The sequence below is a fragment of the Eptatretus burgeri genome, chromosome 6 (assembly GCF_056783735.1).
Source record: "Eptatretus burgeri isolate ZD-2024b chromosome 6, Ebu_testis_v1, whole genome shotgun sequence".
NCBI lineage: Eukaryota > Metazoa > Chordata > Myxini > Myxiniformes > Myxinidae > Eptatretus > Eptatretus burgeri.
Genome location: NC_140966.1, coordinates 82,494,919 through 82,522,459, shown reverse-complemented (window position 1 = coordinate 82,522,459; position 27,541 = coordinate 82,494,919). Strand labels below are relative to the sequence as shown.

Genomic DNA, 27,541 nt, shown 5'->3' with positions numbered 1-27,541 from the left:
GGCCCCATCATCTCTCAATGGTGAAGTCACTTATATAAAATAAAGAAATATTTTTTTTCCTTAACCCCAAGTATCTGGATCCAGATCTTCACAAAAATTGAATGCATTGGGTCTTTGTCATACATTCAAATTGTCTACAAAATTTCGTCTGAATCAGTCAACAACTTTTTGAGACATAATGCTCACAGGCAAAGACAGACTCAGACAGTGATGAAAACATTACCTCCGTCCACCTTTGGTGACGGAGGTAATAATACCAATCAAGAGAAATGTGAGACCGAATAGAAATGGTCTTTATTTTCTGTACAACACCTGCTCCCAGTTAAAGTCTGATTCGCATGGTCTGGAAACCGTGTTGGTGGTGGGAAGGTAAGGACACAGAGCCCAGGATTTGAGTAGTATCAAGTCAGGGAATTCTTACCCATATCAAAGAAACAGTTTGCTTCTAAAACCACTTCCATAGGACAGACATTAAGATTAAACACGTGAACAGCGGCAAAACAGCAGAATTAAAATGCCATTTCACAATCCCTCCCTAACCCTCAATTTGTACAGTCACACTTCCAAGACCATTTCCTTTAACTTCATGACTTAATTCTTCCCTCGATGAAATAATCTTTTCTACACCTCAACACCACATCACACCAACCCATATCCCCAAAATCATCCCAAGTGGCCATGAAAACGAAAATATACAAATCACAATCCCTCACCCTTCCCGTTTTCCCCAGTCAACTAAACACCCAACATTCACACCCACCCTCCCAAAACATAAACCCCTCCTATGACGGAATAAATCACATGATCGACCCGAAACACAACTTTCAACCCGACACCCTCACAATAAGACCCCAGAGCCACAAAATTAGGAATATAGACATGGACAAAACAGCATTATAAAAAGGAAAATACATTTTAAAAAGTAAATAGAAAAAAAAAAAGAAAATAAAAGAAAATAATCAGTCCTTAAAAAAAATAACTGAATTGAAATGTGACACAGGATTCAAACAGGAAGAACTGGGAGACAAAGGGGTCTGCATGAGAGTGAGGGACATTATTCGAGTGTTGGTGAGGAAATGGGGAAAGGGCTAAATTAACAATCACCAACTGATGAGTCACAGCAAATGCTCAAATGCTGAGATGGAGGGAGTGGGGCAGGGCGACCATTTTATCTCACAGCTCATCCTTTGTTGGAGTCTCTTCCACCGGGCTTTCTCCAGCCTTATCCTCCTCTTCTTCTTCTTCATCGTCGTCGTCATCATCTTCGTCATCCTCAGCATCGTCTTCTTCTTCATCTCCCTTGCCATCTGCCTTGTCCTTGTCATCCTCCGCCTGCCTTTTCCTTTCCTCCTCATCCTGCTCATCCTTCATCGCTTTCTCCAAGTCCTGTTAAACCAAAGCATTCAAATTTGATGCTCAGAACAAAAACAACATCATTGAACTCGAGAGCATTGTTCAAGTCAAGAGTTCAAAAATTCTTGGTTTCACCCATTTTCCAAAACATCTTAATCTCACAAACAGGTTACATAAAGTTTTAAAGAGTATATCTAACAAGAGATGGGACAAGCATACCAATTACAAATTGTGCTTTGTTAAGTTTACTTATTCTAAAGCTTTTTGTGTGTGTATGTGTGTATCACGTCTGTTAGGGTGGTCCAAAAAAGTCGAAAAAAATAGAATGTTGCTCCACAAGCTTAAAATTATTCTAATAAGATCCAATAACGCGCATAAATTTTTTTAGCTTGATCGGAGGTGATTTTGAGGTTGCTCCATATGACGACTTTTAGTCTCATGACGAATAAGTTAGGGTATGGTCCGGTACGATTACGGGTACTTCTGGATGTCCGAGGTGGAAATGGAGTGCATTTTCGAACTCTATGGGGTCGATTTACTCTAAGAAATGACTGCACCGACATTGAATTCACTACCATTTCGAAAATATGACAACCGTTTGTTTGTCTGTGTACGGATCCGGACGAAATTTGGTGTGCAGGTTGGGTGTATGACGAGGGCAAACTGTTTAGACTTTGGTGAAGATCCAGATCCGACGACTAGAATTTTTAAAGTGATTCTTCACTATTGAGAGACAGGGCGCAAAAACTATAGAGTACTGGATAACATGATATTTCAAAAATGGATTGGGCCCGATATGTTCTCGTGGATCAGGCATTAAGTGGCGGAGGTTTGCGCTCCACCGAGTGCCCTTCTAGTTTATTTATATTTTCATTTACGGATTCTTTCCGACGGCTATGCAATTTTACCTTGAGTATCGGCTTCAATGTCCGTTGGCACAAAATTATCATGCTTCCCCATTGTCTCGGGTCGCTCACCTGCATATTTTTTTCATTTATTTATATTGTTACAAATTTGGGAATTCGATTGCACACAACATTCAGGTTCCTTTCGTCAGTTATGTCGATAAGTGCTTGTTCCCGAGATAGCTCACCTTCCATTGTTTAATGGGCAGAAATCGATTAAGTGTGCTGCGATTCAATTTAATAGTTAGGGAGCGATCATAACACAATGGAGACGCCCCTCCCCCTCTTCTGCAAAGAGGAAGAAGAGCCCTCCCGTCCTGAATCACGGACGTAAACAACTCCCTCCCACCCGTGGTTGAGCGGGGGATGGAGCACGAGGGCATGTGTCACGCCAGGAGTGGGGGAGGGGACAGATAAGAATAAAGAAGAGACACTCTGCTTGGCTCGGGTAGAGAGGGCTGGTTCTTCAGTAGGCGTTCGGGTTCTGCTTGGCTTGGGTTAGGGAGGAGGCTTTTTGAAGGCTTTCTGCTTTGGCTTGGCTTTTCGTAAGCTTTTTGCTTCGGCTTGGCTTTTCAGCAGACCTTCGGGGTCTGCTTGGCTCGGTTCGCTTTTTGGGCTCTTCTTGGTTCGTGTTGAGAGAGGCTTTGTTCATCGGAAGAGAGTTGAGCTGGTTGCTCGGCTCGGAGTTCTTGGTTCGTGTTGTTGAGAGGCTTTGTTCATCGGAAGAGAGTTGAGCTGGTGGCTCGGCTGGCTCTTCTTGGTTCGTGGAGCTCTTTGTTCTCCGCTTGGTGCGACTCATCAGCCTCATCTTGGAGGTGGTTCTTTGAGATTTTGGAGGAGGAGGCGACGCATCGACGGGAAGGATCGGCGCCTCGTCTCACCAGCACGTGTTCGGAAGCGCGAGAGGATTCGCTGGAGCTCAGGAAGGATCGCGGCTCACGGCGATTGGATCCAGCTCGCTCTCGCTGGAGCCCGGGTCCGAACAGCTTGAAGACCACACGAGGTGGAGAGGTTCGAGATAGGTTCTGGGTTTCAGCTCATCTGTCCTCCGAGCTGGAGTCCGTTATTAAAGGCATCACCCACCATTTCTTGGGTGTGTGTGTGTGCGTACGTGTGTCCGTGGGCCCGTCTAATAAGTAGGAAACTGTTAAGTGCTTTGTGTGCTGTAAATGATTGCATTGCATTTCGTATAGTCGGTATAGTTCTGCTCTTATGTGCTTCCCTAGTTCCCCATTATTATTAATAAATACCCCAATTGTTAAATGTTTTCAGCTCGTCGCGTCGATTCTTTCATTGACGAAGCATTTCGTGTGTTGGGAGTTAGAAAGCCGTTGGTTTGCCGTAAAAGGGGGACATTCGGACCGACGGTTCTCGGCGATTAAGCCACTCGGAATCGCGCACGCGACAGGCTCGCTTAAGTGGCTCGTTCCGTACGAGTTCCGTCGAGGGTGGAATACCCCGGTAGTTGGATCGCGTGGGTATTTAGGTAAATTGAAGATTGGCAATTGACCCTACCCCACGTGGTCTTGCCCATTGGCGTATTTCGGTTCTTGCACAAGGACCTGTCGGCCTCGGAGTTATCCGGGCGGCGATGTATATTCCGGATGATCGGTCGGGCGGACTCGACTTACGGCTCCGTCAGAGCGGTCGGCTCGCGGCCAACCCCCGGCACTACAACATGTGTCAGGAGTGGGATTCTGCCCCCTTCCCCCAAGTAACAAAATTTATGGATTCGGATCAGGGGTATACGGAGCAAACCCCACCCCCCCCACACAAAATTACGAGCATTGTTAAATTGTATTTCCAACACGTGACATGGCCAGCCAAGGCGAGCTGAACCAGGTGGGCAGTGTAAGTGTAGATGAACCCATGGTCCAGGACACCCGTGAGGAAGGCACATCTTTACCCCAGGGTTGGGAAAAGTGGCGATGCCATTCATCTGGTTTGTTTTATTATTACGACCGCACTACTAAATGTCGGCAGTGGGGGCGGCCAGGGCGGACAACAGAGCAGCAGTGTCTGGAGATGATGGAACAGTTCATGCAAAGAATGATGCACGAAATGCGAGCATGGAGGGAGGAAAGGGATGCTAAAATGGATACAAATGCACAAAAGATGGAAAATAAAATGGATGGCAACATGGATGTAATGAAGGGTGAGATGCAAACACAGCGGGGTGAGATACAGCGCATGGGGCGAAATCTTCAGGAAGGGCAGAAGGCAATCAGGACGGGCATAAGAGGAATCATGACGACGCCACGTGGCAGGGACTTCGCCACGAGGGGCATCAAACTGACAAGGGGGATTGTGGATGGTGTCGGTCCCACGATGGAGACGGAGAAATTAAGGGAGGTAGAGGTGACGAGAGACGCCGTCACGGTGATAAGGGAGACGTGTTGGGCGAGACTCGTGAAGGTGACGGTGGCAGAGAGGGAAAAAATTAAATGGGGTAACCGAGACGTGTACGAGACGAGGGAGATAATAAAGGAGAAAACGGAAATAATAAACGAGGTGACGGAGATAAAACAAGTCGAGGATAAACTACAGGTAATTGACGAGCACACACAGGTAGGGATAGTGGAGGACAATGGGAGTGAGCTGGCGGAATGTCGTGACCCGGTGCGAGCAGCAGGATAGCCTTCTTCAGGAATGGAGGGAGATGATGTGCCCCCTTGAAGCAGATCGTGACGAGGTGGGTCCGTCGAGCCTTGCGAGTTGGGGGGGAGGGCGAGTGCTGTTAACGTGTACACGCGGAGCTTGGGGGGTATGGAGGCCCCGGCATCCCTTGTGGTAGCGCGAATCCCCAGTGTAATTGTCCCGGTGTGTGTGGTTAAAGGTGTGAGTGCAGCGAGTGTGTTGAAACATGAGTATGGTCCAAGTGTCATGGCGAGCGTGAGTGCATGCGGGGAGTTGAAACGCGGACGGGTCCAGACAAGGGACGGGAACAGCGAGCCGAAAGGGCCGCTTGTAGCTGTTTAAAGAACCACGCCGGTTTCATGGGACGTCATGTGCGGGGCCCTTTCGGCAGGTAATGAATGGCCCTCGCGCGCGTTTTCGTACAGGGAAGCCGGCGTGGGAACGTCCTGCGTATCGAAAAAGGCCGTCGCGAGGACGGTTAAGATGGCGAGTGTTAGGTGGATTTGGAACACGCAGGTCCCCACGTGGACGCGTGTTCAGGACATTTCGTGCTGCTTACCGTGTGTTCTGTTTGCGGAGCACACGGAACAGGTTTTCGGGACGTTACGCGTGCACCGGCTGCAAGACCACACGAGGTGGAGGGGTTCGAGATAGGTTCTGGGTTTCAGCTCATCTGTCCTCCGAGCTGGAGTCCGTTATTAAAGGCATCAGCCACCATTTCTTGGGTGTTTGTGTGTATGTGTGTGTGTGTGTTTGCCCGTGGGCCCATGTAATAAGTAGGAAACTGTTAAGTGCCTGTGTTGTATTTGCTTCGCATTGGAATAGAACTCGGCTGTTCGATTTTTTTTGCTAGTTTCTTTTTCCCCATCCCCCCCATTCATTGCATTGCCTGTGTTCAAATAAATGTCCCCATTGTTAAAAGTCACCCGCTTGGTGCGTCCCTTCCTCTCATTGACTGCCATGGAGCGTTCGGATTGTTAGCTGGTTTTTAACACCGATAAGATAATCGGGTCCGACGGGACTTGGCGATATATAACCGCTCGGCAATCGCATACGAAACGAGCTGCAATAAATAAATGTCATTTCCTATCTGTCTGTAACACCAATCATGCTAAAACTACTGGGCTAATTGCCACCAAACTTGGCACATGGACTAAGTTCAACCTCGTGGTGAACATCAGCACTTGGTGTCATCTGTAGTTGCGGAGTTCAGGTGAGAAGGTCGACGAAAATTTTCTATGTTGATGTGTATCGTGTGGTGGTGGCAGAGGGTATTGCAAGTCAGCTGTGGCAACTTGCATTTATGCACTACACATCCCCAGAGAGTGGGAAGCCCCAAAGCCAACCTCCACTAATCAGGGGAGGAAAATGGGGGAGGGGGGTGAGAGTCCAGAGGGAGGAGAAGGGGTGGGATGGGAGAAGGCAGGGCTGAGATGAGGGAGGGGAAGGGGCAGGAGAAAGGTGTGCACCCCAGCTCGTACTGTATATGTCAACTTCCACAATCATGACAAAAGTATTCACAGAAATATTTCTTTAGCAGCCTCAAATAACAATACAATGAAGCAAAGATACCTTGGTCACACCCCACGTCTGCCGCCCAAATTCCTCAGCGTATTTCACATCATCAGTGATGAGGAAGTTATCAAAAATGCTGCCCGACTTGACCTAGGAATAAGAGCAAAAGTGGAACAATTGTGTTCAACCAGATTGATGGGACAAGGAGGTAGTGCAAAGCAAATAGGACAACATAGAGTGAGTCCAAAGTTCACGATTGTAACCACCATGACAAACCTGCCAGAGATCCAGGCCGATGACCCCAATGTCTGTGAAACGATAGATATGCGGGTCATAAATATATTCTGGGTTGTCTATTTCTGGATGCTGCCACATGCCCTTGTATTTGGGGTTGTCGATCAGTCGTGGCTTCCATTCTCCCTAATTAAAAGAATGCACAAGCATCATCTCATTACGGTCATGTTTATTGCAACGATAGCCTTCACAATCTACAATTCCACAGCAAAACTTTATAACCTCCAAATACAAGCAAAACCCAAACATTTAACAGCAAAGTCCACAAACCAAAAAGAGCAAGCACCATATTAAAGTGCAACGGACATACCTTGAAATCAGGGTTCGGTATTTGTGGAGGTTCCCATTCGCCATCCATCTCCTCATCCCAGTCTTCTGGCTTCTTGGCATCAGGGTCAGGAATGTGCTCGGGCTTGTCCCAATCCTGTGGCCACAAATAACCACTCAGAACCACTACGTCATAGTATGATGCATTGTATAGAAGCCTGCCAGAAAAGAAAATTATTTCCTCATCCTCAGTGGCTCGTAGAAAGCAAACCTCCAGTCAGTCATTGCAACAAGCATCATAATTAGTTATAATGCCAAAACTCAGGATAAATCCAACTTAATTGCTTCCAGCTCATCTATTGGGGAAAAGCAGAACTCTTGAAAGAGACCAAATTCTACCCAAAACTAGTTCTGCTGCAGATGCAAAGGTTGATGTACTGTCTTGGCCAAAAATATTGGCACCCTTGCACTTTTTTCAAATTACTCACAAAAAGTTGAAATTGACAAAAGGAATTTGTCTCCAAAATTCTTTATTTCACTGTTAATATTATAGAACCTTTGTTTTCGATTCAGAACTTAATATATCCTTTTAAATCAGAAAATAAAAATAAATGGCATTGACAAAATGATTGACACCCTCGACTTAATATTTGGAAGCACACACAGCCGTTGGACAAAATAACCACGGCCAAGCACTTCCTATAGGAATGAGCTTCCTACACCTTTCTACTAGCAGTTTGTCCCACTCTTCTTGTGCAAACTGCTCCAGTTCTCCAAGATTTGAAGGGTGCCTTCTCCCAAATGCTGTTTTCAGATCTCCACACAGGTGTTCAATGGGATTTAGCTCTGGACGAGCCACTTCAGAACAGTCCAGCGTTTTGTCTTGAACCATTCCTGGGTGCTTTGTGAAGTGTATTTGGGGTCATTGTCCTGCTGCAAGACCCATGACCTTCGACGGAGACCCAGCTTTATGATACTGGGTTGAACATTACTCTCCAAAATGCCTTGGTAATGTCCTGATTTCATGATGCCATGCACACATTCAAGGCACTCAGTGCCAAAGGCAGCACAGCAATCCCAAAACATCACTGAACCTCCTCCATGTTTGACTGTAGGGAAGGTGTTCTTTTGTTTGAAGGTTTCATTTCATTTTCTGTAAACATCGAGATGATGTGCTTTACCAAAAAGCTCTAATTTGGTGTCATCTGTCCACAGGAAATTCTCCCAGAAGAATTTCTTGTGTCTGAAGGTTAGCTTGAATCTGTTTGGCAATTGATTGAGGTGCTTTCTCCACCATTCGAACAATCCTTCACTGAAATCTTTGATCAAGTTTTCACTTGCGGCCACGTCCAGGGAGGTTGGCTACAGTGTCACGGGCCTTAAGCTTCCTGATAACATTGCGTATAGTGGACACAGGAACATCAAGGTCTCTGGAGATGGAGTTGTAGCCTTGAGATTGTCCATGCTTGCCTACAATCGTGTCTGACCTCCTCAGACAATTCTCTGGTTTTCTTTCTTTTCTCCATGCTCATTGATGTTCACAATGACACAAAATTTATTTCACACAGTGACACAAAACAGCAGAATGACTCCTTTTCTCCGTTTAAACTGGTTGAATGAGTGATTTTTATATTGCAGGCACCTGCAACTCTCCACAGGTGAGTTCAATTCCAAAATAAAGGAGAATCACACCTACTTGAAATCGAATTATTTCTAACAACTTCCAAAAGGTGCCAATAATATTGTCTGGGCCATTTTAGGATTTCTGTGTGGAATAAGCTAAGATTAGTAATTTTTTTCAGCTTCTCTTGTTTTGTTCCACTGCAAACCAAAGAAATACATTTGGGGATACCAAAATATTTTTTTATTTCAACAATTCTTCGGAAGAAATGGTGCATTAATTGAAAAAAAACGAGCAAGGGTGCCAATATTTTTGGCTACGACAGTTTATATTGTGGCTTGGCTTTGCTCAACTCAACTCAACTGTTTTTCAGTACTTTGATGAGTACTGAAAAACAATTTAAACAGAATGAATAAACAAAGCAACCTTACTAAAAATGAAAGAAAAAACGAAACAGCAAAGGAATGACAATTTAAGGCAAAGTCATCTCATGGTCTGAAACATAGTTTTGTGAAAAGTTCTCAAAATTCATGAGTTGTTGCCAATGGAGTATATAATACAGAATGTGAATAGTCAATGACTCATAACGTGTTGGTTAACAATAAGCGGCTGTTGATACAAACCGTAACTCGAGAATTCAGAGAACACAATACCCCGCACAGTCTCAAGAAAAATAAAATAAAAAAAAGGATGTCAGCAGGGTCTCTGAGCAGCTAGTTTGATTGGTCAAGATGATGTAAAATGCCGTAATATGTTGTCTCAGTTCTACTAAACGGAAGGACGGAAGGGTTTTGAAAGTGAAAAGGCAATTTGTGTTCTCCAGTGTTCAAGTGTACAATTCAATTTAAATAAAATAAAGATTTTATAGGTTGGAGAATAAATAAATATATAAAATAACTTGGCCGTTGATGCAGTCTTTTAGCCCCCCACCATATTTAACAAGTTACATAAGTTATTTGTGGCTGTTGTTTGCATCCTTTACAACATCCTTAATAACAGTGAGATCCTGTTTGGAATGATTTTCAATTTTGTTTGACTGCTAGACAGGCAGAGAGAGTAAAAACAAAACTCACTCCTCTCTGCAGGTGTGCGATCGGGACGAATTCAGTCAAAGTACTGCTAAACTACAGGTTTGTTTTCCGATTAGTGTTCAAAATATAACATTTAATTGAAACAGAGTTGTTCCTCAATCATAAAATGACATTTGTGGACAGACAGACAAAGTAACCCGATTGCTTAACCCCAATTTTTGCTTCGTGTGCATGGGGTGACGAAACAGGTTGCAGAACCCACCATAATGTTGTTGATAATCGGGGCCTTTTGACTAACAAAATCAGAAATGTACATATGCACAGGCAAATTGCGTTCATCCAAAGACTAAAAGTTGAGCATAAAAGTTTAGACCACAAGAGCATGACAGATAAGGATTGGTGAATTTTGGCATTCACATCAAAATGTAATAAATAGACACAAGTGCCTAAAATGATGTTTGCATCCATTCTACCAAAGCAAGAGACAAACAATGTGCTTTGACACCCATAGTGTATAAGAATCAGAGCTATCAACAGAGCTTTAAGCATCAAAGGACGAGTGAAAGAGCCAATTGACCAATGTAGCTCAATGGGAAAATAAAACACCAGATATCAACCAAACACCTCCTGAATGCATGAAAAACAGTCATCTTGGGAACATAGCAACAGGTATATCTCGATGCTCGTCACAGATCAACTTGCATAGTAACTTACGGTCGTCATCAAACTGCAAAGAAAGCAATGGTGCTTACAACTAAGCTCAAATGAAACAATGATTTTAAAACAACCAGCTGATGTTCACCATTTTCTTCATAATAAAACTTGTGGAAAGACAAATAAATAATCATTCTCTCAAACCTTAAAGATGATGTTTGTCCAAAATAAGACTGGCACAAAGTTCCTCATCTGCCTGGCAAACAAGACTCCAAAATAAAGGCAACAGTGGCCACCCACCAAGAAACAAGGGAACATTGATCTTGTGAGAGATTCTGCTATCGAAAGTCCAAAGAAATCCCACCGTCGGCATTCCCGAGAACTGGCAATCTTAGTCTCATCTGTGTGGTCCATTCTCACTTCTGAACTCAAACTCTACCCCTTCATCATATCTGAAAGACATAAACTAACTATGAATGACATGGCAAGCCGAGTAACAATGTGTGATTGGTTCAGTTACCAAATGGAAAGGTACCCAAATTGGATCAACTCCTTATAGTTCAGTGATGAAGCACACGTCCATTTGAATGGTGCTATCAACAATCACAACAACATCTTCTGAGGTGCTGAGCCTCCTGAGGTGTCCAAGATGTCGCTCAAGGGCCCCAAATTCACTTGCTTCTGTACAATGGATACCAGATTGGGTATTCTGGGACCGTCTTGGTTCGAGGACGCTAATGGTAAAATGGTGACAGTCCATGGTGAGCGGTACCACGAGGTCTTATGCTGATTCCATGCTGATCTTGCTCAACTCTAATCTCCAAACCACCTCAGACTTGTGTGGTTCATGCAGTTGAAACCATCGATTTGCTCCACCAGCTGTTTGGAAATCATGTCATAAGCCTGGGCACAGCGCATGGGTGGGAGCTCCACAGCCCAGATTTCAATCCATTGGATTTTTTTTTCTTTTGGGGTGCTGCCAAAGGTCAAGTTTATGCCAATAAACCTCAAACCCTGGCTGTCCTAAAGCAAGAGGTGGAGGACTATCATCAGGCTACCATTCCAGCCATTTGCAGATGAGATGTGGAGAATTTCGGAGTCAGAATCAAAGCTTGCTTGAACAGAGGTGGAGCACAGATTGAAAATGTCAATTACAAACAGTATAATGAGCGATTTGAAAATGACATGGTGCATGCTTCCCATCAACGTATTACTACTGAACTTGCTACCTTTTGTAATTTTTCTACAATAAAAAAACACGTTCAAATAGTCCACTTTTTTGAAACACCCTGCACTTGGGATTACTACATTCCGAGCACCAGGGCACATCGAACATAGATAGACGAGAGTCCCACTCAAGAACCATCCCAGGTGAAGGTAACCTTATGGTCGAAACTCTCATTTTCACCTATTACCAAAAGGAGGTGTGTGTGTGTGTGTGTATGTGTATGTGTATGTGTATGTGTATGTGTATGTGTATGTGTATGTGTGTGTGTATGTGTGTGTGTAATGTGTGTGTGTAATGTGTGTGTGTATGTGTGTGTGTGTGTGTGTGTGTGTGTGTGTGTGTGTGTGTGTGTGTGTGTGTGTGTGTGTGTGTGTGTGTGTGTGTGTGTGTGTGTGTGTGTGTGTGTTTTTTTTTTTTTTTTAACCTAAAGGGTTCCTGCTGTCATAGAATAAAATATAAAAAAGAATGGTACCATTGGAAAGTTAGTAATCGATTTAGTTGGAACAAAACTTTTAAAGATGTCAAACATCATGTCTGTTTTATCATGAGAATGCCTTTTCACACGACTTGGAGCTTAATGTAGAAGTTACAACGGCACCATTTTTAATATCCTATGACAGCAGGAACCATTTATAAAAATTACCCCCGTGTGGGGGTGACAGTCATCTTTAAAATACCACAAGTTCTCAATGTTCAGTTATGACCGAAGACTACTGCGCAGTTTGGTTAAAGATGACTCGGCATTTTGGAGCGCTCGCACGAAATTATATTTTGAAAATAAATGCCGACGTTTACATTTCGGGTTTTGAAACTTTTGCACCTTCGGCGGAAAATGTATAAATATAAAAGGCTAAAAATGTGTTTATATTGTTACGGCAGTGGAAATTCGCAGAACACCATAAAGGTCCTTAGTTCAGTTAGATCGATAATGTGTGTTCAGTTAGATTTCCCCACCGTTGTTTAATGGGATTATTCACGTTATCAGGGCTGTGAATCTTCAGTTAGCCGTTTTTCTTTACTATCGTTATTTTGGACCAACCACCAACATCACTCTCATCAACCGCTTCACAACAACCACAACCACAGCTGCCTCAACAACCACGCCATCCTCACCACTCCGCCAGCAACCATCAACATCTCCACACCACAAACATCGCCTCACCTTCGACTCCGAAACGACGCCATCTTTGCACCAGCCGCGGCGAGTCCCCAGCGAACAGCGTCGCTGCAAACCGACGCGGGGGGTTTCGTTGTGAGCGCAAGCGACGGTGATTCCACGCACGTCCTCTCTGTAAAAGCTTCGCCTCGGAAAACGGATCACAGGAGAGAAAGGGGCAGGGCCTATGGGGGTCGAAGGATGATTATTTCAAACACGTCGGCTCGCTCTCGGAGAATCGGATCCAGAGGGCCGGTGATTTCCACAACGTCCGCTTTCCACACAGAGGTCAGAGGTGAAAGTGCGGCGATCAGATCTCGTCTCACCAGCCCTATAAAAGGCCGCGCAGAGCGCCAGTTCAACCAGTCTGGAAGAGAGTCGAGTTGATCCGAGGGAGAAGCGGTCGGGATCTGGAGCAGTGAGAGGAGCGGAGATCGAGTCCAGTGGAGGTCCGGGTTCGCCGAGGAGACGGAGCGGGGAACGCATGGGGCCGGCTGTGCCGCGCGGGGCTGCGTGTTCGTGTGCGAGCCGGAGAGAGCTCGCCAACCAGCTCCGAACGGTCTGAGGTGATCGGGCTTCGGAACGGTCCGAGCATTGCTGAGGGACGAACGGGTTCTTAACGAGAGCATCAACTCCAAAAAGAGCAAAGGCCCGTTCGTTCCTCTCAGGCGTTGCCGGCCAGGGCACGTACCACCAGGCCTGGGCTGGACCGCGGTTACGCTCGCTGCCGTGGGGAAGGAGCTTCATGGGTCGCCCAGTGAGGAAGGTAACCTGCGTGGCCTCGCGGAGCCTCTGCGGTCTACACGGCTCCACGATATAAAGGCCCACGGGCCCAGTCTGACTCCCCTGTCTATGGGCATGGTCTTTTTCCTGGGGTTTTGCTTTCGAATGCATGTTGTGGTGCTGAGTCTTGTAAGTAAAACCTGTTAAGTGACTGTACATAATTGTTCATAGACCGTCGTAGCGGTTTTTGCTCTTGCTTTTATTGATTCCATACCTGCATGACTGTATACGTGTGGAAAATAATAAATGTGCTTGTGTGAATGTAAACCAGTTCGTCGTGTCTTTTTTTTTTCCCCATTGAACCGCTATCTCGCTCTCGGAATACCAGTTGGGTTTTGAATACCGATAAATAGAATCGGGTCCGGCGAGAATACCCGCTCGGTTATCCAAGAACGGAACGGACCACTTTAGCAGTTAGTGTCCAAGCAGGCCTTCACCGAGGTACGGTCCCTCGGTAGGTTACCCGTGCGGGTACTTAGGTATATCGATATTCGGCGATTGACCCTATTTCGCACGGGTAGAATACGGACTGGGCCGTGGTGGGATTAAAAACCCACCAGTGACTGGTTTCTGGCGTTGTTCCAGAAAGTCACGACTGAATTGTCCGTTCGGTGGGCGAGCGGCTGTTATTAGTGAAAAGCGGTCGTTCGCACGCTGGGCGGGCGTAGATTCGTAACAATATTTATATTTCATTTCTCCTTCCTTCTTTGCGAATCGCATCGGCGTTTTTGGCCAAATTCCAGATCACGTGACGATCAAACGGGAAGGAAATTCAAAAATCTGTCCAGTTAGATACAAGACAATATTTTTTACTATCATAATCAATAAACAGTTGCCGAATATCTTGTAGAATGGCAGACAAGATAGGTTTTGAAAATGGCGGTTTTTATAACTTACGTGACCTCGTGACCTTGACCCTGACCTTGAGCCCGGACAAAAGTTATATCGTTGTGCAACACTCATCGACCTCTACCCACATACTAAGTTTCATCAAGATCGGAAAGAAAAATTGTTGACGGACGGACATTTGGTCCGGCTTTATTAGGTCATCTCGGTAGAGATGACCTAATAAAGCCTGATGGACATGGAAGGAACATACAAAATTAAGTATGGTAGTATTTCTCAAAACAGAAAAGTATAAAAATGTATACAGAAGGATCACACTAACAACTACCTGTAATAAATGTTTTTTTTTCACGTTTCACTTGATTTTACATTCTCAATGAGACTCAGAGATAGACATGCAATAGCTTTGTGAAATTCAACATGCTGTCTTTCGATTAAACCTGTCAGCGAAGTGACAAGTCCTATATGCTAGTTTTAACCAACTCATGATTGGCTTTGTTTTTCAAATTCTGCAATCTCAATAAACTTGAAACATATCTCACCAATGCTGGTTCCATTTACTTTTGAAGCTGAAACATATCATGTGGACTCATTTTTACCTACAACCTAAGAAAAAAAAGTCTTACAATGTAGTATTTGCTGCACAGAAATGGTAAACCTTAATGACCTGTAGTATTCTTGCGGAAGAGAATAAACAACAAGGTTTTTTTTTTATCTGCACCTTTTCCCGGCAGTTTGAGATACTATCTTTTAGGGATCATTAAATACAAACAAACAATACAAAATTTCCAACCGCACATCAGGTTTGACGTCATCCGTGTCTTCAATCTGTGCACGTTCATCCCAGTCATCTGGCTTTTTCGCTTCTGGATCTTTGATCTTGGGAGGTGCAAGGAAGTCCCAGTCCTCCGTCAAGGATCCAGACTCGATCTTCTCTTGGTCCACTCGAACCTCATAAGTTTGATCGGGGTATAGCATGAGTGTGTACAGGTGTGTCATCTCATCATCCTGAGGTTGCAAAAAAATGGGAAGGAAAAATAAAAATAAAGTAAGGAAGTGGCAAAAGAGAAGAATGCTTTTGAGAGACAAAAAATAGATTTGGAGACACATTTTGTTTTTTTGGAAACTCATCATCTCAAGCCAAGCACTGCTATGGATACTGAAAGAATTTTCACTCTTGCAATCGAAAGCCAAAATGCCACGTGACACTTTCACATACCTTCCAATCTCAATGCATAACGGGAATCAAAACCGATCCAGAGCATGACATATTTCCGGAATAAGTTATGAGCTGCCAAACCACAACTTTGAGAACAACAAAAGATGAAGATAACAAATAAATTAATTAAAAAAATTATGGATGCCTAAAAGCAAAACACACCTTGCACTTCACTTCCTTCTTAATGAGGTGATTTTTTCCTTTGTTGTTCAAAATGACGTGTACCTTCTTGGTACTGTAACCGCAGATGTCAGGACCTAACAAAGCAATGAAGTCGAGATGTTACTCAAACACAACATACAGAAAGATAAATATCATGATGCATCTCAATCAAGGCACCAGGAGTGGAACAGATAAACACAAGTGCCCAACATAATGTTTGCATCCACTCTAACAAAGCCAAGAGACAAATTTCATGGAATCGGAAGATGCATCAAGTTAAAACTGTTACGTCAAAATTACACACAAGATTGCAACAACAAAAAAAATCTTAACAAAAATGCAACAATGAACGAGTTAACGGTAAGACGACTGCACCGACCCATGTTTGGATTGCTCCCCCCCCACCCCAACCTTCCCTCCTCACTCCCCCACCCCAACCTTCCCGCCTCACTCCCCCACCCCAACCTTCCCGCCTCACTCCCCCACCCCAACCTTCCCGCCTCACTCCCCCACCCCAACCTTCCCACACCACTCCCCTGCCTCACTCCCCCGCTCCAACCTTCCCACCCCAACCGTCCCGCCTCCACCCCCACCTTCCCACCCCACCAACCCAAACTTCCCAGCTCCACCCCCCAACCTTCCCAGCTCCACCCCCCAACCTTCCCAGCTCCACCCCCTTCACCCCCTCCCAGCTCCACCCCCCCTTTCTGTGCCTGCTTTTTAACTATCGTTTTCACAAATGGGCTGACAGGATAACCTCGTGGTATACCCACTTGCCCCTGAACTGTCCAGCCTGGGTTTGAATCTCAACCTAGCTATAATTGGTGATAACATTTTTTTTTTTTTTTAAAACATCGAGCATTACCCTTAGTTTGAAATCCCAATGTGCTTTACAAGAAAGGTTAACACATACAAGAGTATAATGTCTTTAAGCGTGCAATTAAACTTAAGTTACGCAAAATTATAATATCCCCATCACTCGAAAATACAAAAAGAATGACACAGTAAAACTATAAAACCAAAACGAATACATAAGCGATGTCGATTTAAACAAAGGGAAATCACATACACAAACCTGTGGCATATTTGATCAAAGGATTAAATGTCAACATTTAGAAAATCAAGATAAAGCATTTAGTATTCACCAGCAGCAATGACAAAAACAATCACAAGTCTAATTTGAACCCAAGCAAGATTTCAAAGATGGGTAGTTTGTACGTGGTCTTGAAAAGTGTGTCTTAAGTTTTCTTGAAACAATCAAGAGTTTGAATTATTCAAATTGATTCCCCATGGATGTTCCAAAGATTGGGAGCTGCACATGTAAAATGTGCGTATATCATTCAAGAATTTAAATGTTAATAGAAATTGATGGAGAAATTGTTAATAGAAATTAATTGATGGAGTACTGCTCTCCCCTCTGGGCTGGTGCTCCTGCCTCCCACCTTTCTCGGCTTCACGCTGTCGAAACCAGGGCATTTAAGATCATTGGCATCTCCCGCAATGAAGCTGAGTCTTTGGGCCTCTCACTCAATCACCGCAGGTTGGTCGGTGGTCTTTCTGTCTTCTACCGACTCCTCTCCAGCCTTGCCCCCCCTGCTCTCTCTGCGATTTGTCCCCACCACATTTCCACAGGGCGCTCAAGGTGCGCCAACAACCCCCTTCTGGTAAAACTACCAAAATCACGAATCACTGCTCATCTTCACTCTTTCATTCCTCTTTTTTCCCGCCTTTGGAATAAACTTCCTCACTCTATTCTTTCCCATTCTTCCCTCCAGGCTTTCAAAACAGCTGTTCACCACCACCTCTTATCTTCCCCCATCCAAATCCTCGATCTTTTCTACCCCCGATAATCCACCCAAGCCCACTTCCTTCATTTCTCCTGCTTTCCTTCCTGAAAGTCCCTGAAATGTCCATCTTCTCTTCGCCATGTTCCCCGTCCCATCCCCATCCCTCTCCCTTCCACAGTTCACCTAATGTGTCTGTTCCCCACTGTTTTGTCCCTTCCACTCCCACCCCTCTTGTCTCATGCCTCCTTGCTGTGAGTTGTGTGTTAGCTCTCATACGAGCCTCGACCAAGGTATACAAAAAAAAAAAATACCTTATATTCAATTATTCGACAAATAGAGGTATATCGAAGCAACGCAACAAAATAATATCTTGTGTAGGAGGAGTAGTGTAACAAAGATAATCAGACCGAGAACAGATTCCTGAGGCATACCAGGGTCCAGCATAAAATGATTAGAGCATTTATCTCCTACAACCACAGTCTGTTGCCTCCAGCAAAGATATGCGAACAAATTTAGAACAGAGTCTCTGATTCCAAATCTATTCTTCAGACACGCAAGTTAAAGTGGATGGTCTACACCTACAGTATCAAATGCAGAGGATGAATTCAAAAGTAGAAGAATGGCTTCACTTTAAGGAGCAAGGGACTGGAGTAAATCATTGTAAACATGAGGTAAACACTGTGGTGGTGTCTATACGCTGACTGTGACTGCAAGAAGACAGTTGGCATTCAGGTAAGAGAACAGCAGTTGAAGTACAACTCCCTCAATCACTGTCCAGGAAAGGAAGATTGGAAACTGGGAGATTAATTTTTCACGACTTTTAGATCAAGACAAGGTTTAATTAGAATCGATGTCACTGAAGCTAATTTTAGGTTTTGTGGAAGCATGTGACAAGAGTGAGTGGTTAATGATGTCCTACTTCCGGTACAAATATATCAAAACACTTTTAATGGGTCAAGGGTACAGGACTTGGCCTTAGAATGCTTCAGCATCTTTAAAACGTCGGACGATGACATGCATCAGACTCCAAAAATGAGCATGTGCTGTTTTCTATAACATTAGTTGCAGTAGCAGAGGATGACTGCGACACATCAAGCGCGATTCGGTGATGACGGACTTTTTCTTGAAAGAAGAAAGCGAACCGTCGTGCAAGATCCGGCTTCGACTTGTGAGAAGTAGCGCTCGTAGAGGTTTCTAATCAGTCATGTTCTTAACAAACTGGGAGAGTTATCTTTGATCAGGTTCCAATCCTGTCTTGGTAGAATTCTTGCTTAGCTATGGACATAGCATTGTGTTACTCGATGCACTTATGATGTAATACCTCTATCAACAGCCAAACCAGACTTTCTCCACCTCCTTTCTCATGCAAGGCCTCATTCTGAATATTGTACGAGTTGATGGGACCATATTCATCAGGAATATCATTTCGAACTCTATTGTTGTGATTAACTTCAATTAATTAATTGTCAATTGGCTGACTTGTGTTACAGTCGCTGATGTCATGTTAAATTTACTGTAGTCCATACGACAAATTTTCCAGAACTATGCTACGCTTCATAGTGTCAAGCTGTGATACCAATGCACTGAAGATCACTGCAGTGTAATCAGAGGACATCCTAGTCAAAACAGATACATTGTAGATAGTCATCTGAGCCATCAGCTATCATGAAGTCAAGAACATGACCGCACGAATGTGTCGATTCAGATGCTAACTGTATAAGCCCACATGATTGAAGAGGGTCATGCAAGGTTTTCACCTCATTGACAATAAACTTGTCAACACGAATGTTCAAATCACCTACAATGACAAAATGGCTACGAAAAAGTTCACAATGTCAATAAGCTGCGATAACTCAACCCAAATTTGAGACAATGTTTATATTGTGACTTTAGACCTGGTCTGCAAAAGCAGCATCATCATCTTCAAGGCATCCTGACCTGCCAAAATAATGGTTAATTTGTCTTAAATGAAAGGAAAGGGTACGATTTAGTAACTGAATGGTAACTGCTGTCAAGGATGATCCAAATACCACTTTCTTTTCTTCAAACACGAATGATCATACCTGCTGATGTACTCCTGTACAGAAAAACTTGAAAAGTGGATGCTATCACAAAAAAAAAAAAATAGAACGGCACTCAGTGGAGCGCACAACTCTGCCAGGCTGAACAGTGTATGATTTGTGTCGCACTAACAGGCTGGATCTGGATCCAGACCCGAGCCAAAATCCAATCGGCTTGTAGTCGTGTCACCTAACCAACTCATCCACTTAGTTTTGTCATAACCCGTCCACAAATTCTAAATTCCTGCCTCAACTACGGGTAAAAAGTGGATTAGTCTTCCCGGATATCCCTCGGCAGCAAGTTGCACTGCTTACTATCTCAGTGTGGTTGTTTTCTGGCTCAGCAGTTCTGACATAAACAAATTCACATACCACATGTGAACGGCTATCTTTGACTACAAAGGGCAACCATTACGACTATCACAAATTGTTTTTCACCAACAAATGGTGTAGAGGGATGGGGTGTGGTGGGGGGGGGGATTGCAACAACAGAACACCAGCACAATGGGTTCCTCACCAAACATTATGTAATATTCAGATTCGCCATTCAATTTTCCCTGATCAAGGGTCGAAGGGAAAAGCTTAACATAGCCGCCACCACAGTCGATCTTCTGTTCGTGCTTCACCGTGAACTGCATGATGAACGTCTTGCCCTCGTTGCTGAACGGTTCAAAACGTGTGGAGAGAGCATAGAAACGCGCATCCTGACTTGTCTGCAGCCCTGTGGAAGAGTGGACGAGTAAGTAGGGCAACGTAGCAAATGTACTACAGGTACTTCCAAACAAATCAAAATTTAGAACATTCAACCGAAAAATGAAGGTAAAATAAGGAAACTAGAACGACACTCGGTAGAGCTTACACCTCCACCAGGCTGAACTGTTTACGTTTTGCATCTGCCCTGGATCCGGACTTGAACCAAAATCCAATCAGTTAGTCCTTGTCACACCCAACCTGTCCACGAGTTTTTGAAAGGTCATGCTATCTCTGCATGGGTTCACAAAACTGGGATGCAGTTATCATAAGCATACTACCACAACAGAGACTTTGGATAGAAAGTTTTCTCAGGTAGTGGAGGTAAGATTCTTCTGAAATAATTATGATATACAGTATTTCAATTTCAAAATTCAAGTGTACAAAATTAGGTTATAAATTATAACATTACAAGTTATTAACTTGTAAGATTAAAAAATATGTATATCGAAGGAGAACATGTGAGCGAAGAGGAGGAAGAGGAGGTCCAGGATCATCCAGAACGAAAAAAAAGCAGCTTGCGAGTATCTTATCTGGAGCAGACGTTCTGAGAGCGCACGTACAGAGAAGTATTAGTCGCATACAAAGCTGAGAGGTACTTTAAAAATTAGAGTGGCGCTTGGGAAAGCAGACGAGCATGCTGGAAGCTGATGAAAGGGGATCGGCGTGTGGATTCTCGATGGACATTCTGTCAAGATCTGGTTGTGGATCGCGCAGTTTGGGAGAAACAAGTTTGACTCTGGCATCTTGATTGCCAGTGGACCGTATCGTATCGAAGTGAACGTGAGGGGAAGGTTCCTTTTCAGTCTCGTCACCTCTTACTGTTTGTGTGTCTTTCAACCTCACCTGTTGACATAATACTGAGGAGGAGGAAGAGCTTAATAGCAAGTTGGATGAAGGTGAATCATGTTCGTGAGTACCAAAACAAAATAATAATTTAAAAATTGTGTGAACCCCTGTATACATCATTGTTGGCCCCATCTCTCAATGGTGAAGAACAGTAAAAAAAAAAAAATAATAATAATAAAAATAAATAAAAATATTCCAGGATTCAGATCTTCCCCAAAATTGAATCAATTCATCCTTGTCACATACCCAACCTGTCCATAAAATTGTCCAAATCCGGTCATAACTTTCTGAGATATCCTGCTCAAGGACAGACACACGGAACGTTTCCATCATACTCCAATGTCCCAACTCAAGTCAGGATCCAAGCATTTGCGTCCAATAATGCAAAACTATCATGCGTCATACAGGGCCTCGATCTTAAAACGAGGCAACAGAGATCTGTCATAGATGTTGACACAACCATGTTGTATTTTTAACACAATATTTTAAATCAACGAGGCTCAAACGGTGCAGCAAGCCAGGATGTACACCTTTGGCATAGAGTTTGGGGTTGAGATTCTAATAACAGGGTTTGTAAGGATCCATTTTCTCTTTGCAATGGTATGAAGAATACAGGAGTAGGAATGCAAATCCTTATACAGGGAAAGTTGCACTTGTGTACATGTACAACTCAAACTATAAAGTATTGTGCAAGGATTAATACAAGCATCTATTATGAGTAATTTGTACTTTTGAATTGCCACTCGGAATGGCAGTTATCGAGTGTCGTCTTAAGTTGTTCATTTGGCAGGGCCCGTGCAACACGTGCATCATTACCACACTGCACCGTGTTTGCTGGAGCATTTTAGGGCACTGGAATCAGTCAAGTGTGGAGGGAAAAGGCAAGCATCAAGTCGATCCTTTGGGAAAGAGAGTTATGACTCTTCACTCAAGCATTCATGTGACAGTTGTACGAGATAAGAGTCTGTACATATCAACTTGGATTGCCTCGTGGTCTGAGCACTGCGAAAGATTTGTCAAAAGCAAGTCATGCAAAATCTCTTTGAAATTAGCTTGGGAGAAGCCAAGGAGAGATGAAACAAAACAAAATCACTCAACAACGAAGATGGTATTCATCGAATATTTACCCTGCGCAGTCACTGGTTTTGGAGATATAGAGGTGTAACTTTTGTCGGTTTTTCCAAGATGGTGCCCGCACCACATGACCTATGACATCATGATTATCATTAAAATATTCCACAGGAGGAGGTGCTCCTATGGTGAAAATTTGTGTCCATCAGACCAACAGTTGCTGAGAAAAAAAAAATTCATAACAATCGCACAAGTGTACTTGTCGAATTATGACGTCATAACGAAGGCACCGATGACATCATCATGAACATATCTTATTTCCCAAGGGGAGTACTGACAATAAGCCACATTTCAATTTTTTTCCCATGCAGCGGTTTCGGAGATATTGAGGTGCAACCTTTTTCGATTTTTCCAAGATGGCGCATCTACGTAACCTATGAAGTCATAATTATCATTAAAATACTTATACAGGAGGAGCTGCTCATAATTCTGAAATTTTTGTGTCCATTGGACTAACAGTTGCAGAGGGGAAAAAAAAAATTCATACTGATCAGATCAAGCATTGTACTTGTCAAATTATGACATCACAATGAAGGCACCGTTGACATCATCATTAACATATCTTATTCCCCATTGGGAGTACTTGACAATGAGCCATGTTTCAATTTTTTCTATTGAGCGGTTTTGGAGATAGAGGTGTAACGTTTTTCCAAGATGGCATTTGTACCACGTGACCTATGTCGTCATAATTATGAATATAAAAAAAATCTACAGGCGGAGGCAATCCTATAGTAAAATTTCATGTCAATCGGACCAACGTTTGCCGAGAAAATGAATTTTTTTAACGCAGACACGCACGCATGCACGTACGCAAGTGAATGCCTAACTCTGCTTTTCTCTTCATGAGCGCAGGGTAATGAAGTGGGCAACCTTAAAAAACAATTTTAGAGAAGAAGGAATGGGGGAAAAAATTGTAATGAAGCACCATCTCGAGCAAACATGTGGATCAAATCGAGAGGAGTCAAGAGAGGAAATTGATGCATCAATGGTCAATAAGAAAAGCAAGGTTAAAACGAAGAATATTTAACGAGGGAATCCCCTTGGATTGGCCCATTTGGGTTGCCAAGTGAGCGCGCAGCTCGAGAGGCACTGAGTGCAGGTTTGAGGTTCCGATCTCTGTGGCTTGTCTCAAATCTCACAATGTCTAGTCCTTCCACTTCCCAGAAAGTACACAGTCGTCTCATTGTGTCCGTGTGCCTCATCATGCATGTGTGTGTTGTGCTTGAACAAACTCCACCACGATCCTTGGTTCCAATTTTTTTATTTATTACCTTTGTCCTTTTCCGCATCACCGTAGAACTTTCCGGCAGTGAGTTCAAACTTCCCATAATCGGACTTGAATGTCGACTGCACCCAGCGATTCTGCCAGCCGTCTGCAACAAAGTTAGACAGGTGGTGAGAATAGGTCCCTGCTCTCCATTGCACGGCTCGCGAGCCACTGGCGGCCTAAAGTGCGGCCGATAATACACAATGTGGAAACACCCCACCATACATGCTATCAAATGACCCAATAGTTTCAAATGAGTGTTCCAACGTAAAGCATAAAAGTAACAACTACATCAGGATGCGGTTGCAGTGTACAAACAATTATGCTTGCAGACCAGTTAACCACAACGACAAAGAGTATATTGAGGCGTGGCCTAATAGCAGCCATTGTGTAGTCGTGCAGGTGGTGTGGTGGCTCTCACACTCATGTTTTATCAGCAAAAGTGACCCCCCCACCCCCTCTAAATAATAGTGAAGATCACTAGTATAGGAGGTTTACAAGCAAAGAACTGTGGTGCAGTTCATGTGATGTAATAGCAGAAAGCAATTTCGTGAATGTGGGAGGGATTGGACTTGCATCGAGTCCAGGACACGAACAGCTGGTTTCAGCGATACATAGGAACAACTACAGATGACAAGTGTGGGTCCTATCTGGCCAAGTGTGGAACGAGAACAATGGAACAAACCAGTCACAGTCAATGTCGGAAACCTTCTATAGCGAGGGTGAGAAACGAGCAACACCAGGGAACAATATATTCCTTTCCACCTCCAGGTCTGTTTCAAACGACTATGGAGAGAATTTGAACACCCTGAAAACAGCACAACCATGAACACTACACACCGCCAAAAACAACAACAAAATTCACAAATTGATGAAAATTATACCACCACATGACAACACACTGTACCACCACCACATGACAACACACTGTACCACCACCACCACCACATGACAACACTGTACCACCACCACCTGCACACCAATGGGAACACACCACCACATGGTAAACACTGTACCACGAGTCCACGACGAGGAAAACACTGTACCACCACATTGAAAACTGTACCACCACCACCATGTGACAAACACTGTACCACCACCACATGACAAACACTACCACCATATGACAACACACTGTACCACCATCATGTGACAAACACTGTACCACCACCATGTGACAAACACTGCAACACCACGTGATAAACACTGCACTACCACCACCACATGACAAACTGCACCACCACATGCACACCAATGGGAACACACCACCACATGGCAAACACTGTACCACCACTACCACCACATGACAAACATTGTAGCACCACCACCACATGACAAACACTGTACCACCACTACCACCACATGACAAACATTGTACCACCACTATCAACACATGGCAAACACTGTACCACCACCACCACGTGACAAACACTGTACCACCACCACGACGTGACAAACACTGTACCACCACCACCACCACCACCGTGTGACAAACACTGTAACACCACATGACAAACATTGTACCACCACCACCACCACATGACAAACACTGTACCACCACCACGACGTGACAAACACTGTACCACAACGACGTGACAAACACTGCACCACCACCACCACCACGTGACAAACGCTGTACCACCACCACCACCACCACCACCACCATGACGTGACAAACACTGTACCACCACATGACACACTGTACCACTACCATCACATGACAAACTCTATACCACCACCACATGACAAACACTGTACCACCACCACCACATGACAAACACTGTACCACCACCACCACATGACAAACACTGTACCACCACCACCACATGACAAACACTGTACCACCACCACCACATGACAAACACTGTCCCACCACCACCACATGACAAACACTGTACCACCACCACCACATGACAAACACTGTACCACCACCACCACATGACAAACACTGTACCACCACCACCACATGACAAACACTGTACCACCACCACAAGACAAACACTGTACCACCACCACCACATGACAAACACTGTACCACCACCACAAGACAAACACTGTACCACCACCACAAGACAAACACTGTACCACCACCACAAGACAAACACTGTACCACAAGACAAACACTGTACCACCACCACGTGACAACACAATGTTCCACCACCACGTGACAAACACTGCACCACCACCACATGCACACCACTGGGAACACTCTACCACATGGTAAACACTGTACCACCACTACCACCACATGGAAAACATTGTACCACCACCATATGACAAACACTGTACCACCACGATGACGTGACAAACACTGTACCACCACGATGACGTGACAAACACTGTACCACCACGATGACGTGACAAACACTGTACCACCACCACCACCACGTGACAAACATTGCACCACCACCACCACGACGTGACAAATGCTGTACCACCATCACCACCGTGTGACAAACATTGTACCACCACCACATGACAAACACTGTACCACCACTACCAGCACATGACAAACATTGTACCACCACTACCAACACATGGCAAACACGACCACCACTACCATATGACAAACACTGCACCACCACCACCATGATGTGACAAACACTGTACCATCACCATGACGTGACAAACACTGTACCACCACCATGACGTGACAAACACTGTCCCACCACAAGACAAACTGTACCACCACTACATGACAAACACTGTACCACCACCACATGACAAACTGTACCACCATATGCACAACACTGGGAACACACTACCACATGGTAAACACTACCATCACTAGGCAAACACTGTACCATCACTACCACCACATGGCAAACACTATACCACCACTACCACCACATTGCAAACACTGTACCACCACCACTACCACATGGCAAAAACTGTACCACCACTACATGGCAAACTGCACCACCATGCCTACCACATGGCAAACTGTACCACCACCACCAAATGACAAACTGTACCACCACTATCACATGGCAAACACTGCACCACCACTACCACATGACAAACGCTGTACCACCACTACCACCACCAAATGAAAAACACTGTAGCACCACTAACACATGACAAACACTGTACCACCACTACCACCACCAAATGACAAACACTGTACAACCATTCCCACCACATGACAAACACTATCACCACCACATAACAAACTATATCACCACCACCACATGACAAACTGCACCACTATCACCACGAAACAAACACTATACCACCACCACCATCACATGACAAACACTGCACTACCACCAGCACATGACAAACACTGTACTACCGCATAAACACCACTAGGAACACACTACCACATGACAAACACTGAACAAATACTACCACCGCATGCATACCACTGAATCACCACATACACATCAATGGACAACTACACAACTACCACATGCGCACCACACAATATCACCATGAAACCCCCAATGTCGTCAAACACACACAGACACACAAACACACACAGATACATACACACACACACACACACCACCACCAGTTCCCATTAATTATTAAAGTATCTTTGTCATTGCAGCACAAACACATCGTTCACCATCATCATGATCACAACATGTTCCTTCTCCACACACATCGTTACCAACACCCACCTCCATCTAAGAATTGTTCGATGAAGTAAACAGCGCCATGACAAGGGGAAAGAAAAGCCGGGAGAAGCAACAGGAGCGAGATTTCTCGCAGCATGGCGGTCCAATGAGCCCTGGAGAACAGACAAATTAAATAAAAAGAAACGATGGCGAATGTTGGTAAGAAAAAGATGAAAATGAAATAAAGAAAAATCAAAGTTAAAACAAGATCTCGATGTTTAACATCTAAATATTAATTCTCTCTCTCGTTTCTTTCTCTGCCTGTCTTTCTCACGCACCACATGCCGGAAACAGGTTAGGCTAACACACGGCTGCTTCCAATTGGCCAGACGGGTACGCACGGCGCTTCATCATTGGCCGTCGCCATCAAGTGGCCGATGCCGATTGGTCGGTGTTGTGACGA

At 44.2% G+C, this 27,541-nt stretch overlaps 1 protein-coding gene across 1 annotated transcript; it reads right to left on the bottom strand.

The window, feature by feature from the left end:
- Positions 1–272: 272 nt before the first annotated feature.
- Positions 273–27,541, bottom strand: CALR (calreticulin). Its single transcript, XM_085885863.1, has 10 exons — positions 27,417–27,541; positions 27,142–27,251; positions 23,520–23,621; positions 20,036–20,239; positions 15,672–15,766; positions 15,089–15,298; positions 7,015–7,128; positions 6,687–6,830; positions 6,468–6,560; positions 273–1,386 (listed from the first exon to the last, which is right to left on the bottom strand). The coding sequence occupies exons 1-10, from the start codon at positions 27,419–27,421 to the stop codon at positions 1,174–1,176; spliced, it is 1,290 nt and encodes a 429-aa protein (XP_085741989.1). The 5' UTR covers positions 27,422–27,541; the 3' UTR covers positions 273–1,173.